General features: G+C 41.5%; 2 protein-coding genes across 7 annotated transcripts; one reads left to right on the top strand and one right to left on the bottom strand.

Moving 5' to 3' along the window:
- Positions 1-2,224: 2,224 nt before the first annotated feature.
- Positions 2,225-7,092, bottom strand: LOC106500143 (oxidative stress-responsive serine-rich protein 1-like). Of its 3 annotated transcripts, none has more exons than XM_013961826.2 (4): positions 7,012-7,092; positions 5,724-5,844; positions 3,833-3,943; positions 2,225-3,165 (listed from the first exon to the last, which is right to left on the bottom strand). In XM_013961826.2, the coding sequence occupies exons 2-4, from the start codon at positions 5,798-5,800 to the stop codon at positions 2,472-2,474; spliced, it is 882 nt and encodes a 293-aa protein (XP_013817280.1). In that variant the 5' UTR covers positions 5,801-5,844; positions 7,012-7,092; the 3' UTR covers positions 2,225-2,471. The 3 variants fall into 3 exon arrangements, with proteins under 3 accessions (XP_013817280.1, XP_013817282.1, XP_013817279.1); XM_013961828.2 differs by lacking the exon at positions 7,012-7,092 and adding an exon at positions 6,619-6,717; XM_013961825.2 differs by lacking the exon at positions 7,012-7,092 and adding an exon at positions 6,486-6,610.
- On the top strand, positions 7,061-14,603 carry LOC106500142 (oxidative stress-responsive serine-rich protein 1). 4 transcript variants are annotated; one of them, XM_013961823.2, is made up of 4 exons: positions 7,061-7,138; positions 10,994-11,110; positions 12,944-13,057; positions 13,784-14,603. In XM_013961823.2, exons 2-4 carry the CDS (start codon positions 11,034-11,036, stop codon positions 14,475-14,477), a joined length of 885 nt encoding a protein of 294 aa, XP_013817277.1. In that variant the 5' UTR covers positions 7,061-7,138; positions 10,994-11,033; the 3' UTR covers positions 14,478-14,603. The 4 variants fall into 4 exon arrangements, with proteins under 4 accessions (XP_013817277.1, XP_013817278.1, XP_067164115.1 ...); XM_013961824.2 differs by having other exon boundaries at positions 7,062-7,138; positions 10,997-11,110; XM_067308014.1 differs by lacking the exon at positions 7,061-7,138 and adding an exon at positions 7,231-7,315.
- The last annotated feature ends 1,263 nt before the right edge of the window (positions 14,604-15,866 follow it).

Genomic DNA, 15,866 nt, shown 5'->3' on the forward strand with positions numbered 1-15,866 from the left:
GTTCTCACCAGGGACATCAGGCCTGACGCATGTTGTACTGTGGTAGTTGCTCCACAGCTGAAAACTGTCTCATGCACTTCGAATGTCTGAGTTCACTACTAGTTTTGTGTAACACCAGCTTGAAGGTCGAGACGCTTCTGGGTTTTTGTACATGCTTTATTAAATAGAAGCAGCACTGTATTCCATAGCAGAAACAACTGCATCAAGGTGACCTTGAGTCAGACAGTCATCCCGCATTTTCAGGGAAGAGCCTAGCTGTGCCGCTTGCTAGTGCTCCAGCTACAAAGGGGAGCATTTTTTGTTCCCCTGGCAGACAACCAATATCAGTTTTAAAGAATAGTATTTGTGCACTCTAAAGAAATATGCCCCATCTTCAAAAGCACACATTCTAGGTCAACACTCGCTGAGATGCAGGGGTAATTTTAAAGGGTTTAAAAGGGAGAAATACAGCATTTAGTAACAATATCTTCAAACACTTTGAAAGAGGGCACAGAAATGAAACATGAACAGAAACATAAGCGGACACCTTCTGTTGAAGCAGAAATATCCTTTGAAAAACAGCAGCAGCAAAGATAACTAGTACTAAATATTCAGGTTTAAAAGCAAAGTACATATTATACCAGATTTACTGAAGGGAGAAAGAGGGGACAAAGTGAGGAAAGCACAACCAAATGAGATGAAAACTCTTGTCTGTGTGTGAGTATGCAGGACAGCACTAGAAGAGGAAGGAGAAGAGAATGGGACAGTAAAATACTAACCAAACAGGGAAAAATAAGTTCACATACAAAATTCTGAATATTTGAACAAGGTAATTCACAGGTAAGAAGAAAAATGTAATCAATAAATTACAAGTAAAATAATGACATAGCTGTTGTCATTATCCAAAATCAAAGACCACAAGACCAAAAAAGACCCTCAAAGTTCAAGAATAATGGTTAACATTAAAGTCTTCTAAATATGTAATTGAAATATCCAAACAACATCACTCTTCCTGTTTTGTAATATGAAGGTAGGTGGGGGAGGATGTGTAAAGTGAGATAAAATTTAGAAATCAGTCAAATGTAATCAAAGACAACAAGCCATACTGCATGCCAAGTGCATGAAGTGGCAACACTTAAGAGCAAAGTAACAGTTTTTATTGTATTCTCATGCTAATTTATTTTGGATTTTTTTTGAACTTTAAATCTGTACTTCCTGAATTTGTAGTGTAAATTTTAGGGATGATTAGAATAAAATCTACAGAAAGTAAGTGAGGATCATCTAGAATATCTGAGACTTCCCTGGCACAGAAAGCAAGGTCAACTGTCTACCCCTGCTACTATCTATTTTTGTAGAACTGCTTGTAACTCCTTGGCCTGCTGACCACTGATGTTGAAATGCAAAAGTAAAAATTGCACTATTCTACTCAAACACAGTTGTTCAGTATGCATTTAGAGCTGATACTGAATGCATGCTTTAGTTTAAAAAAAAAGTTCTTGGGGGGTGGTAAAATCAGTGTAAGTCAAATTATTCAGGCTTTACTTTAAATATGCTAGGTTTAGACAAACATTTATTAATGCACACCTCAGCAACAGTGTGTTTTGAGTATTTTCAACCAGATGGAATGTTATAGTTCTACACCACAAAGCCTGTATGATGTACACCTCGTTTACCCCATTTCCAATCTGTTCTGTGTATCAAACATACCTGGAAATAATCAGTGTAGATGGCTTCACAATCTCAGTTTTGGAGACCGCATGGCCCAAAGGAAATTTTATTCTTTATTCTCTTAGCCTGTTTCACTCTCCCTTAAATTACTCCATCTGTAAAGCATGCATAACAACATAGATTTTTGCTTCTAGGAGTTTCACTATCTGTAGATAAATATAACTGTGCAAGAGTGAGTTAGATTATGAAAGGGTCCAAGCATGTTCCAGTACATTCTTGACCTCCTAACAAATTTGTAAGGAAGAAGCCTTCACAATTTGATCTAATTAAAAAAAAGCCAGGCAGTGTTCAAGGAAAGGATATGCATCCTATCCAAAATACTGAATGCCCTCCCATTTTTCTCCCTGGAGCAGGATGACTAAGACAGAGCTGGAGCTATAAAACATTTCTCTAAGTATTGGGACACATCAAGAATAAATCTTCCAAACCCTGCAGAATTTCAGAACAAAGCTTAAAAAGCTCTTCTTCCCAGACACAGTGAGAACAGCATACAGAGCTTGAATATCCACAGCACAAATCAAAAAAACAAAGGGAGTTTATTTGATCTACAGTGCTTTTGTTAAGGTACTCAGAGACTTCAGTGCATTCTTTTTAGAACTAAGCTCAGAAACTATATTCCATTTTTCATTTTATTAGAAAACTAAACTGTATAATGCAAAGAAACATTTGATCAAACGCAGCAGTGAAAACAGCCATGGCACTGACAAGGCATTTAACCCAACTATTATCACAAACTCTGATTCATGATTCTCTATTGCTTTCAGTCAAGTATACATCATTTCTGCCATGTGAGACATTTTCTTGGGAATATATAAGTAGTATTCCATGTATCCTGAAAGATCTTCAATAGTCACATCATCCACAAAGGCTCGAGCTTGCTCAGAACAAGATCTAGGAGAACCTGATGAGGCCGTTCCACAAGGGGATCTGTTTTGAAGAGACTGAGAATGGACTCCTAGGACTGCTTTTTCGCATTCTGACAGGACACTCCGTAAGCCAGAGAAAGAGTACACTTCCATGGTTCGCCACTGTTTGCACTGGCATTTCTTGTCCGTACAAGGGCACTGCTTGCCATTGCTAAGCATGGATAAGGACTGGAAATCTGAAGTTTGGCTAGAATCCAGGCTAGTTTCAAAGGATGAAGAGAGAGCAGGGCAATTCTCCCTTGAATTCTCCAATGGCTCTTCAACTGTGGAAGCTTCCAAAGGTTCAGTTCTGCTTCTTCTGTCATCACTAGCCTCAAACTGAGAATTATGCCTGTCCTTCGTACCGTGTTCTGCTGTAACAAAAATGTCTGAACTGACATTACTCTTCGATGTGTCTGACTGGGTTTTGTGTTTCAGCTGGTTGGTGGCTTTCATACTGCAATATGTAAACTTGGGAGGATGCAGGACAGGAGACTTGGAACGTCTGCGACGCGGGGTTCTTGCTGATCCTCTTGAAGGCTTTCTCACACACCTGTTGGGTTATAACAGGTGAACAAGTAGGTAATTCCAAAATCTGCACCACAGCTCAACAGCTTCTGAAATAAGGCTAAAAACATTTCAAAAGATTTTGCTGCTTACAAAAATCAGATGACAGGTCACTTAAAATCTCTGACAGAAGCAGTGGAGGAGTCAGAAGAAATGTGGGCTCCCCCACAGGGAAGAGACATACCAGCACCCCTATTTTAAAGATATTTCCCCCAAAGTCTTTTGTGTTAAGGAAATGATACTTTGTTGAAGGTGCTCTGGTCTTTGCCACTGTCATCACAGACTGAACTGTAGTGCAGAACCTGGATATAAGTTAGAGCTGCTGGCAGAATTGCATTGAATATCCAGGTACTTCAACACAGAAATAATAATTAAAAAAAAAGTAGTGAAAAGGGGATGCAATGGTACAAAACTTGAAGAGAAGGACATCTGGGGCAATCAGTGGAAAAGAAAGTTTTAGGTACCCTAAGAGAAGAGGCAATACTGTCAAAATCTTTGCTGAAAGCCTCTTAAAAAACATCGTATCAAATGGTTATGCTAAAGCTTTGTGATAGAAAGGTGGGAACCATTTAACTAACAACAATTTTCATTAGAAAGTTTTAAATGTCTCAAAACAGGAATACATGCATAGTGCAGTTAGTGATGTGTTTTACCCATGCCAAGTTTCTTTAGAGCAGGCAGACTGTTGTTTGGCTCCATCCATAGCTGCTCGGATCGGTGTTCTCAGAATTGCCCCGTCACCCACAGAGAGAGCTGCAACAGATCTGAGTAGAAAGGAAAATGCCACATTATGATACTGCTTCAACGTGTGGTTTCAAAGGTCTAGACTGAGCCTCAAAGCTTTAGATGCTTATCTAAGACATTTAAGTTTTCAGCTTTGACTTCCTCTATAGTTAGTGGTTAGAAACAGGATCTTACAGAGATTTTACTAACCTCTCTTTTTATTGACCTCAGCTAAGTGTCTAAGGATAGGCAGGATGAAACAAAGCCAAAAGGTCCAGCAGCTGATGTCATGCTCTATTTGTACCAAGAGGACGCATTAAAGGAATGTAAACTCATGTTCCAATTGTTCTTGTCAGACAGTAATTGTTAAAACTTAGACTCCTGTTTCATTTCAAATGAAAAGTCAGGAACACATAGCATCAGGCTGAAGAGTCGGGGGAGAAGTGGGTAAGGTACAATAACAGAAAAGGAAAGATTATTAATTTATTTCTTATTAAATTTCCCAGATGAATAGGAATGAAAAACAATTTCTTTTGGGACTTCTAGGGCCAGACAACAAACATAAATGCCTCACCACAGTGCTTTCTGCCTAGCTCTGTAAGCAAGTGCAAGCAATTACTGAGATATTTAACAAATTACCAGCACAGAAACCTGTATTTATGCTGGCCATATGTGTGAATTAGAGCATGGGAAAAGAAATCATAAGAGACAAGGCTGAGATTCGAGCAGAAGAGTCCAGGTACTCTGCCCAAAGTTGATTTTAAGGGATTAGTCACTAGACTTTAGCTGTTCAAAATACATGCCTGCAAAACACAGATCTTTGTATGCCTAAAGAGATATCATAGGAATTAACCCTAATTCCACAGGATCTGTCATTGGTAATACATTAAATGAGGTATGTTTTATAAGCAAATTTTCTTGCTTCTCTGATCTAGAGAACAGCTGTTTTTTCCCTGTTTCTCAGAAGACCTCCTCAAGTAGAGGAAACTTAGTAGCAAGGCAAAAAATACATTTTAACAAGCGGAAGAGTTTATGAGTTCAAAATATTGAGGTATATAGGAATAAGTTCATACAGTAAAATATAGTTAACATCAATACAAAGGGTTTCCCTTGTGTCTGGGAATTCCTAAAAAACTTCCCTTCGCATACAATCAAGTGAACTATCTCAGAGCTGTTAGACTGCATAATTTTATTAACTCATACATTAAATGAATAGGCTTATACTATATATTATCAGTATACCCAGTGTGCTTCAGAATAACTTTTTAGTATAACAACCTCTGCAAACATTTTACTCCATGATATCCTCTGAAGTAAGAGGTTATCAGTGTTCATATTTAGCTTGACAATTTCCAACCAGACTGGACTCTCTAGAACACTGTGAGGGAGCAGATGGTTGGTCCTGTGCTTCAGATACTTTCAGAGCAGGTATTCCTGCGCTACAGTAAAGGCTAATAACGTGGCTGAAGACACCAGCATTTGCTTGGACAAACAAGTTCTCTATCACACAAGGTGACCAAAGTTACCCCAACAGTTCTGTTAAGAGTGGGTACGCTGTTTTGGGTAAGTCATATTATGTTTTCTTATAGTCCCTGTGTAATTTCAGTTGATATTGTGTCTAAATTAATTAATAAAGTATTGCTTTGCCTATTAGATGGCTATAACGACTGCGTTTCACTTGAAGTGATCTGCTTATTCTCTCTAGGAAGGTAAGACCTTTTACCAAATGACATTTGTTGTGAGATTCAAAACAACAGAAAACAAACACAAATATTTAATAAAAACCCAACAAATTACATGATACTTTTCTTGCTCACTTACCCTGCTGCATCCACTCTCAGCTTTTTGAAAGCTGTTTGCAGACTCTCCTCCTCTTCATCTTTAGCTTCTAAGTCCATTGATGGGCTATCAGTGTATCACCAGCTGTGCCATATAGAATAAGCTGAAATACAGAAATCATGATTTGATGTTGAGATCTGAATACACACCGGGCTCTGAAAGGTGTTATGGTTGCCCACTCTTCTAGTGTCAATCTCACTGCCTTCAGATCAGAACTATTCCACTACTTTTTACCATGAACTATAAGCTCCACATTTCTCAGAACAGGCAAGGAGGGCTTTGCCAAAAACATTGACATATCTCTTTTTCTTGGGTCAACAGAAGATATATATATTTGAATTTCACCTGTGCACATAACACTACAGGAAGAGACGCTGCCAGAGATAAACTGTGTTGAATAATTTCTACCTCTGCTATTCTTAACATCCCATATTGATAACTGAAAAGTGTATCAATGAGATAAAAAGAAATTAATCCCAAGGCGTGAAAGGCAGGCGTATACCCATGTCATCCGTGGGAGATCACTGTCTAACCAATGGTGTTTGAAACCCCAGAAAGCCAATGTTTAAATAAGTTTGCAGGTATAAAGTTTTTCTAGTATTTTAGCCCTATCATCTTTCTGTTAATCCAAGTTTTCCTTGCCACACGTATAGCTGAAAGCTTCATAAATATATATATATATATATATATAAACTAAACAGTTTAGCGGACATATTCTCTCCTCTTCGCTCTTCCTCCACACACCATTCTCTCCCCGAAGGCCGCGTTTCTTAAAGACTGCGCCATCTCCTCTCTCCACCTGCTTCCAGCACCACCGCCACCGCGGAAAGCCCTGCCCCGGCAGCGCCCCGCGCACTACGCGGCGGCAGGCACCGACCCTCCCGACGGGAGGCCCCGGGAAGGCGGCTCCCGAGCGCCGCCGGCTGTTGGGCTGCTTTTCCCCTCCGCGAGCAGCGTCGCGCCGCCGCCGCCGCCGCCGTCCCCAGGGCGGGGGCGGCACCGCCCCGCGCCCCCTCCCCCCGCCCCCGCGGCCGGGCGGGCCCGCGCGCCGCCGCGCGCAGCCAATCAGCGGCCAGCCCCGCGCCCAGCGGCGGGCCGCCCCCTCCCCCCCGCGCCGCGCGCCAGCCCCGCAGCGTCACGCGCCGCCAGCGGCCGCTTAACGGCTCTTCCCTCCGCCGCCTCCCCGCCGCCCGCCTGAGGCGGGGGGGAGCGGGGGAGGGGGCACGGCGCGGGGGCGAGCCCAGCCCCCCCCCCCGGGTGTGTCACTCACCGCCGCGTCCCAGCCTCGCTCTGGGCAGGCGAGGGGGGCGAGCAGAACAACAGGAAGTGAGCTCAGCGCCCGAGGCGCCGCGCTCAAAAGCGCATGCGCACGCCCAGCCCGGCCTCCTTCTCCTGGCGTGAGTGAGCGAGCGAGGCGGTTCCCTCCCCTCCCGAGCGCGCACGCGTGAGCGGGCCTGTCCCCGCCCGGCTGCCGTCGCTTCCTCCTGGGCGGGTGTTTCTCATCCGGGTCACTCGCCCCCCTCAGCGCGGCGGCGGGGCCGTGGGGCCGTGCCCGCCGGGCCGAGCCGAGCGCGGTAAGTGCGCCGACGGCGGGGCGCCTTCTCCCGCGCTGTCCGCCTCCGCTTGCGCGGGCCTCCGTCCGCCCTCGGCCGGCGGGGCCGGAACCGCTGCGTCCCCTGTGGCGGGGCTGCCACAGGCCCGCCCGCTCTCTCGGGACTCCCGCGGGCTGTGGAGCCGCCGCCGGCCGTGAATCCCTGGGCGACGCGGCCCCGGCGGGGCGTGCGGGGGCGGAGGGCTCGGGGCAGTCCCGGGGGGGCGGGAGGCTGTGCTGAGTCACCCCCTGCCGCCCCGCCGGGAGAGGCGCCGAGGTCGGCACCGAGCGCCAGTGTCAGGGCTGGCCGGGGGCTGCGGCACGGGGCGCGCGCTGGGACCCGCGCCAGGAGGCGCTGCCGGCCCTGGGGCCGCGGGCTGGCGAGTCCCGGGGCCGCGGAAGGTTGTGGAGGGCCTGAACGGCCGTTCCCTGTGCCAGCCGCCCGAGCACGGCCGGAGTCCCTACGAGGGGAAAACCGCTGCTGCTTGGTTCCTCGTTGCAGCTCCTAGCTTTTTGGTCTCCCTACCCCTATGCGGCCCCGCTGAAGTGGAGCAAGTTGTATTCCCGTGCAGCATACTTCTCTTGCTCGCTTATAAAATCCTCGACTATGAATTTCTTTGAGCTTTACAATATTTTTGTGTGTTTGTTTTTAAAATGAAATGTGTGTGTTTATACATTATATCATCATCATTTTATGAGCAGTGTGGGTGTCTTGCAGTGCAGGGTAGGTTTGTAGCCCAACGTTGCTGGGAAATAGTTGAAAATAAAATAGCAGAGGGTAGATGTATACTTCTCTAGAAAATAGAGAAATAACAAGTAGTTTTCTATAAACTTTCCAAAGCAACATTGAATTTTGGTTGTTTTGCGCAGTAGTTGAGTTTTCTCTGAAATCAGTACCAGCTGGTTGATGTATGTGGAATGCATATGCTTATTTTTAGTTATCAAAATGAACAGATTTTTCTCTGAGTAAACTCTCTGTCTTTTTGAGGGTTTGCTGCTTCAGTGATGAAGGGTAGCATGATAAAATAGTTTGTCTAAAACTGATAGTACATTTTGAGTGATGCACAGTGATTAAAACTATTTCTAGTACCCTTGTTAAATATTTGTTTTCTTGTCTAAGTCTATGTAATACATGGTTTTGATATTTTAAAAATGATTTTAGATTGAGTTTGTAATTCTAGAGAACTTTCATTTTGGGTCAAGGAAAAACTGTACTGAAGAAGGGACCTTATGTTTCACCAAAGTAATAGTATTTAACAAAGAGTGTATCTAAAATAACCTGTTCAGATGAGTGTCATATTGTCAGTCTCTATGTTAGCCTCCTCGTCTCATGTTTATTTGCTGTATGACTCACTGGACAGTGTGTGCCTTCAAAGTTGTTATGATACATCATCCTGTGTGTCATAATAGCCGCCTGCAATAAAGAAGCATGTCTGAATGAAATCATGGTAGAGCAAGCAGCTGAAACAACAGCTTGGGGAGCTGCCACCTTTGGCTCAAAAGAGATTATGAGGTGGCCAAAGTTACCATTCTACGTCTACATAAATAACTGATCTGCTGATGTTCTGATTACTCCTCTCTTTTCACCTAGACTTTATTCTTTTCCAGATTACAAGAGTTAGAACTTAGATGGTAAAAGCAATATTAATATAAGTATTACTGCTGTATAATTAGGTAGAGTTAGTGGTTTGTATGAATGTGTTTTCATTATAGCAGCTGTTAGCAACTGCTGGCTTTGAATAGTTATCTTCATAGTGACTTGAGTTTTTAAAGCTTCAGGAAGATGTATTTGATTTGCATCCTATTAAAGAGCAGTTTTATAAAGACCTGAGTGACAAAATACCTCTGTGTCAAGGCTCTCATGTGCATTAATAGAGACCTCATAGATGAGAAGTGTAGTCTTTTCAATAAGCAGTAAATAAATCTGACTGATCAGCCAGGTAAACTTGGTCAAATGCTGATCTAGAGGTACTCTAATGTACTCTGAGACTTGCCACTGCCAGTGGTACTGCTCAGCAAAAGCAAACCCCATGTTAATGAAGCAAGCCTTTTGAAATATTTTACTGTGGCAGAATGGCTGATTTAACATTTGCGAATGATTACAAAACTGTAAGGTACTGAAGAACAACAAATATAGTAAGACTTAAGATTCCTTTGTAACTAGATTAAATAATGGCCAGGACAGATTTTTAAAGAAGTACCTCAGTCAGTTTTTAATGGCCATTTGGCAATCCATATACTGTATTCTGATAGAAATGTGTTACTTTTGCCAAGCAGGGGAGTATTACACCAATATAAAATATGCTTTGATACAAGCTATATAAAGATGGAAATTCATACATTTCTGTGCTTAGTCTTGACTTTTCACTTGGTATTTACTAAACTGCACTGGATAGGGGTTAGACTTGAAATGTATACAAATAACTTTAATAGCTTTTATTAAAGTACTGTAAGTGGGCTTTCACATGTTGGAAGGGAAGTACAAACTGTAGTAAATTGTTTCAAATCAGGATTGCCTGGATTGACAAAATAGTTACAAAACTTCTTTTGGATGGTGTAAGTGATTTTGAGGATTGTAATTGTTTAGGTCCTTTCACAATCTTTACCTGCTAATGGATTCCACTTCTGCCAAGGGTTGAGAGCTGTTTTTCTTAGTTTACTGCTTCTGGATCATTTAACTCAAAATTGTATACCTGCATCTTATATAGTAAATTGAAAATAAAAGTAAGGAGAACCTGAAAATCCTTTTGATTGGTACTTGCATTTAAAAATTCTTGTAAAGGCCAGGAAGTGTAACATGCAGACTTGTCAACTTCCGAGTCCTGCTTTGAAATTATTCTTCCAACAGTTCAATGTATATAAGCAAGAATACCTACACTTTAACTCACTTACACTGTTTTATTGTAGTTTGAATGTAATTAAAATGAATGTTATCCAAATTTAAACAGATTAAAGAGAAAAGCTAACGCACTCTAAAAATAATCCTTTCCTTTCCTTCCCCCCCCCCCCCCCATGTTGGCAGTAGTTGCGGTCGATCATGGAGCATGTTAGTTGCACAGTTTTTTAATGTGACCTGCTGAGATAGTACAGTGGGTGAAATGGTTGTAATGTAAGAGGAGGAGAATTTGAACCAAATATCTGGGATCTAGAAATAAAATCAAGGATTTTTTTTTATTTTAACACCTTGTCTGTCTTGTTTTAAGACAAACCTGATTATATATATATATATATATATATATATATATATAAAAACACCAGGTCCCAAAGTGGGAAAGAGCGGCCTATAGGAAGTTGGCTGTTTCTAGTGGTGTTGTATCTCTTTGCCTTCCATCTCTTCTCCTAGAGTTATTTTGATAATAGCTTTAACACAAATAGAAGAATCTGTCTAGACTTTATTTGGACAAGCAAGGCACTGTTGACAGCAGATTTTACTTTAAATTGTGAATTCATTTATGTGGTTATGCAGAGATCTGTTCCATTCTTGGGTATCTTAAGCTTGTTCTGAACAACCTTCAGAAATGTTCTTCTACAATGACCTCAGCTTTATGCGCTCAGTGTGCTATTTCAAGTTTATTTTTAGTGTATTATGATGCTGCTGGGCAACTAATGTTTTTAACAAGGCATTGGTTCTTATTTTCATATGTCTGTTTTCTGCTTTTAGCAGTATATGGTAACTCTGTCAGCTTTTGACCATCCTAATAATGAAAACGGAAGCTAAGGATGGAGAAGAGGAAAGCCTGCAGACAGCTTTCAAAAAGCTAAGAGTTGACACAGCTGGGTGAGTAAGACTATAGGCAGGTACAGTGTTGCAAATGGATTGGAAGGAAGCGCTTACCATTAAATCTGAAGCAATGAGATAATTCCAAAAGGTTAGGCATTGAAAGACTTCATTCTAGTTAAGCAAATGTGAAATAAATTCACTAGTTGTAAGCTGCATTTCTAAAGGAATTGTAATTTGTTTGATTGCTAGCTCCCAGCAGGCTTCAAACAAATTTATGTGCTGCTACCTGTTGGCTATCATTATGAAATGAGTTTTGGCATGAATCTGGTTGCCAGAGACATGCCCATAGCACTGCTATTGTAGTCAGTGTATTATGATGGCTCTAAGGGCCTGTCATGGATATAAAATCCCTTCTTCTCCCTGCAGAGAATTTTTTTTTCCATATGAGTAAGAAGGGTGTTAGATGCAATGCTTGTTTCCCATGCAAACTATTTTCACTGATGTCATTAACATGTTTCCTGTTCATAACTAAAAACACCAAATGGGGAAGAATGCTTTTTGTGTCCTCTTGTTACCTAGGAGATGTGACACGTGTGGCACTTAACTTCACTGCTCAAGGCAGTAGAGCCCAAGCAGCATGTGTCTTCTGTTAGTGACAACCTTTTTTGTCTAAAATAAAAAGTTAGCGCATCTATCATGTTCTTTCTGCTGGTATACAGACGTCGCTGCATATTACATATATAGTACTGCGTTTCAGTAAGCAACTGGCAGTGGTGCAGTTATGCTGGTGACTGAAAAGAAATGCATTGTGTAAATATGAATTACCTTACCTTAAATGGCAAATAGTGAGACTTCTAAAACTATCCTTCATTTAACTAATCAGACTCATTAGAAATCTATCACTAGGCAGGTGCCTCTCTTTTCATCAGTATCTCCAGTCTGCCTCCTTTTCTTCCCCCTCTCCCCCAACATGTCAGACATATTTTAATTATGGTAGAGTTTTTATTGCGGCTCTTTAGTTTTACTGCTCTGTGTTCGTAGTTTTTTAAATAGAAAACAGCAGATCCTTCAGTAATAGTTTGGCCTCTATTAAATGTTAGTTGACCCTGGCCTAGGACAGTGTGCACAGACTTAATTTCATTTTTTGGGAAATCCGCCATGTTATAAACCTGTTGAACATAGATTTTGGAAAATAATTTCTTTGTCAAATCTAGTTCAATGTGTGATGTCTCAACTTGGAAAAAAGTGTTCCTGAGGTTATCACAGCTTATTGAAAAGGCAGTTTGGGATGGATTTGTAGCATCAGAGAAATGAGTAAATCTTCTAAGATCTCTGGCTTGAGTAGAAGTAGAAGATGGTCTGCTGCAACTCTGTAGCTCAAGTAATTGAACTTGCAGTAGTCTGAAGAGTTTTAGCTTATGTTCTCCCTAGACAGAGGCATAAGTGTTCTTCTGATAAAGTCTATTTATATCCAAAGAACATTTATTTTTAGGAAAGAATAGCTTATTTGTCTCTGGAAAAAGAGGAGTGTTTCTTCAGTGATTTTTTTTTTCCTTTTTCCTCTCTCTACTCCTCCCCCAGGAAAATCAGATTTAGCTCTTGTGCTTCATTATTGATGTGTGAAGTTTGGATTTGAAATCTAGTTGCTGAATGGTATTGTATTTGGCAAAAGAGTTTGTTACGCCAGCTTTTGATGTGTGAACATGTAAACGCTGTTCTGATTTGGGTGATCTTTGTGGGCAGGTCTTTTAAGACAATGTTATAAATTACTTGGGGTAATCTGATCAGTATTATGAGTATAACAAAGTTCATGAATCTTCTTTCCCAAAACAGTCTAGACTGTTAACTTCTCATTCTCTTTTTTTCTTCCCTCCTCTCTCCATTTCATAGGTCTATTGCTTCTCTTTCTGTGGGTGAAGGGACAAGTCCAAGAGCGTGCGTTAGAACAGCTGCAGAGGAGAACAAACCTAAGAATGTGTGTGCTTCTAAGGAAACCTGGCATGGGTAAGAGAAGCTTGGGATTATCAAACTACTTCAAATGTGATTGCATTGAAATTGAGCTCTAAGTAGCCAAGTATTCTAATAACTGGGTCCCTAAATGAGGGACCCAAGTTTTCTTTCTAAAAGAGAATATTTAAAATACACTACACCTCCTTTTCTGCTCACATATGACTATTCTTATATACAATTTTCTGAAGTGAAATGCTTTTCAGTTTTAGGAATAGAAGCATGATCCATGTTTCTGTAATACAAATGTGAACTGTTCTTTTTTGAATCGGACAGTCATGAATGTTTGTTTCCATAATTGTCTGGCATTGCAGAGGCTGCCTTGCAACCTCGATTAAAATACGGAATTGGTTTCTTGAGTATCTACGCAGAACTTTGAACTCAGATCTCTTACTGAATCAAAACTGTCCTTTTGCTTTGATTCACTAGTGTCATGCTCTTCTTTTAAAGTTTTTTTTTTAATACTGTCCCACATGCTCTACACTTTTCATCCTTAAAAGCACAAGCTTTAGGCTTCACTTCTCAGATGATACTTTTCTATTTTGTACAGATGCTTGACTCCTACAATGTCAAATTCCAAGATACGGGTCTTATGCAAGTACCCTGAACTTAAAGCTCCTGCATGCAATATAAATGCACCTGAGATGTTGCCCAATGTTATCTGACGCCCAGCAGTAAGTCTTTTAGTGACTCTTCAATCACTTTTGTATCTCTACATGGCAGGTCTGTGAAGAAGCCTTCAAGAGGAGCTGTGAGAACCCAGCGTCGCAGGCGTTCCAAGTCTCCAATTCTTCATCCTCCAAAGTTTATCCATTGCAGCACAAAATCACATTCCACATGCAACCAGCTGGTACACAAAAGCCAGATTGATGCCCCAGATGACAGCACTGGATTTGGGATGCCAGCCCCAAAGGCGACTTGTGCACATGAACGATGCCATATAGCTCCTGACCTTGATCAGAAGGAAGCTGAGGTTGAGTCTTTGGGAGCTTCTGTTACAGAGCTGGTGTCAGAGAACAAATCAGAAGAGTCTCCTGCTGCCATTTCTCTGGTGTCCAAAGCAAGCCTAAAGACTACGGAGCTTTCTGACTTTCAATCTGTGTCTAAGCTAAACACAAATAAGCCATGTTCATGTGCAGATAAGGCCTGTGAGTGTAAACGATGGCAAGATATGGAAGTGTACAAATTCTCTGGCTTGCAGAACACCCTCCCGTTGGCACCTGATAGAAGAACAGTTGCTGAGGACCATTCCCAGCCTTTGCCATCAAGAACTCCCTCAAGTTCTCCACGCTCTTGCTCTGAGCAAGCCAGGGCCTTTGTGGATGATGTGACTATTGAAGATCTTTCAGGCTACATGGAATATTACTTGTATATTCCAAAGAAAATGTCTCACATGGCAGAAATGATGTACACCTGACAACATTGAGCACTAAAAACACAGAAGGGCGTGTGGTTTGAATCTGCCCTCTGTCACGTCCATGCGAGATGGAACCCACTCCCTGCTCACTGTGCTTGCAATAAAAACACTTCCTTTGCATCTCAACTAATGCTCATTATTTTAAGCAGGACAGACACTTTAGCTTAAGCATTACAGTTTAAGCTCTGAATAAGATAATGAAGTAAACATAGTGAGTTTGGTTAGAGAGTATTTCTTTATACTTAAGAGACCTAACATTTGGGAAATTTTGCTCTGTTTTCAAAATAGTCCTGTTTTGATTTGTTGAAAGAGAAGAGTCTCTAGATCTCTTGGTGATTAGAGCTCTTTATGTGAGAAACTGGTGTAATTCAGCTCCTTTCAAATCACTTTGACCTCAGATTGTAACACTTATGCTTCCATTTTTGGATGCTTATGCCTCTAATTTTATTCCCAAAAGGGATAATAATAAAGGACCATGTCCTTTCCCATCCTCCTTAGTATTACTGTGCTAGGCTAAGTCAGGGGACTGAATCTGCTTTTCTGGGGAAGAGGCATTGTTATTTCTTTGTGCCTAAAGAGAGGCTTTATTTATGTTTGGCTAAACAGGCACCTTCCTTCCCCTATCTTCCATGTTAAAGTAGTCAGATGCTGTTAAGTAACAAATGAAATATTTGCCTGCTAGGCTGCCTGGTCAGAAAGTATCTTGGATGATCAAAACAAGATTATTTCAATTATCTAGATCTCTGCAGTGTGGGGCTTTTTTTTTCCTCCCTGTAAGTGGAAAATGTAAAACAAGCCTAACTTTTTATTGAATGTCCAGTAGACCCTAGAGATTTGTCTGCAGCAGCAGAAATACCTTGCTTTCTTCAGTGGAATTGCTTCTCGAGTTAACTAAAGGAAAAAATAAGATGATGGACTCTGAAGTTTGGTGTATTTTTTAAGAGGGCCAAAGACAGTATTTGCCAGCTTCAGTGGATCTTATTCTTGCACTGTTTCTTCAATTCCTTTCACCCTGCTCTGAAACACCAAGTATTACTGTTCAAATGTGAGTAGTTGCCAGCTGCAAAGTAGGGAAGTCTTGAGCATTGTGGGTTTTTTTCCCCTGTTCCTCCCCTTCAGCCTTTTTCTAAACCATCATCATCTTGGATGCCTTGTCCAGGTCCAAAATTTTGGAACCTTGCTTTCTTTCTGAAGTTTTCTCCAGAAATAAGCAGCTTGCTGTAGTTTATACGCATCAACACAATCTGTCTTTTATACATCCATATGTGTATAGCAAAGGAGCATGCTATCAAATGTATGATTTGTTTAGGGGGAGGTGAACTGTGTTAAGTTTGTTCACTGTTGATTGTCCCCAAACTTTCCTCCTGTGTAAAGCTCTGGAGAAGAATT

This window comes from Apteryx mantelli, chromosome 18, assembly GCF_036417845.1.
Source record: "Apteryx mantelli isolate bAptMan1 chromosome 18, bAptMan1.hap1, whole genome shotgun sequence".
Classification (NCBI taxonomy): Eukaryota; Metazoa; Chordata; class Aves; order Apterygiformes; family Apterygidae; genus Apteryx; species Apteryx mantelli.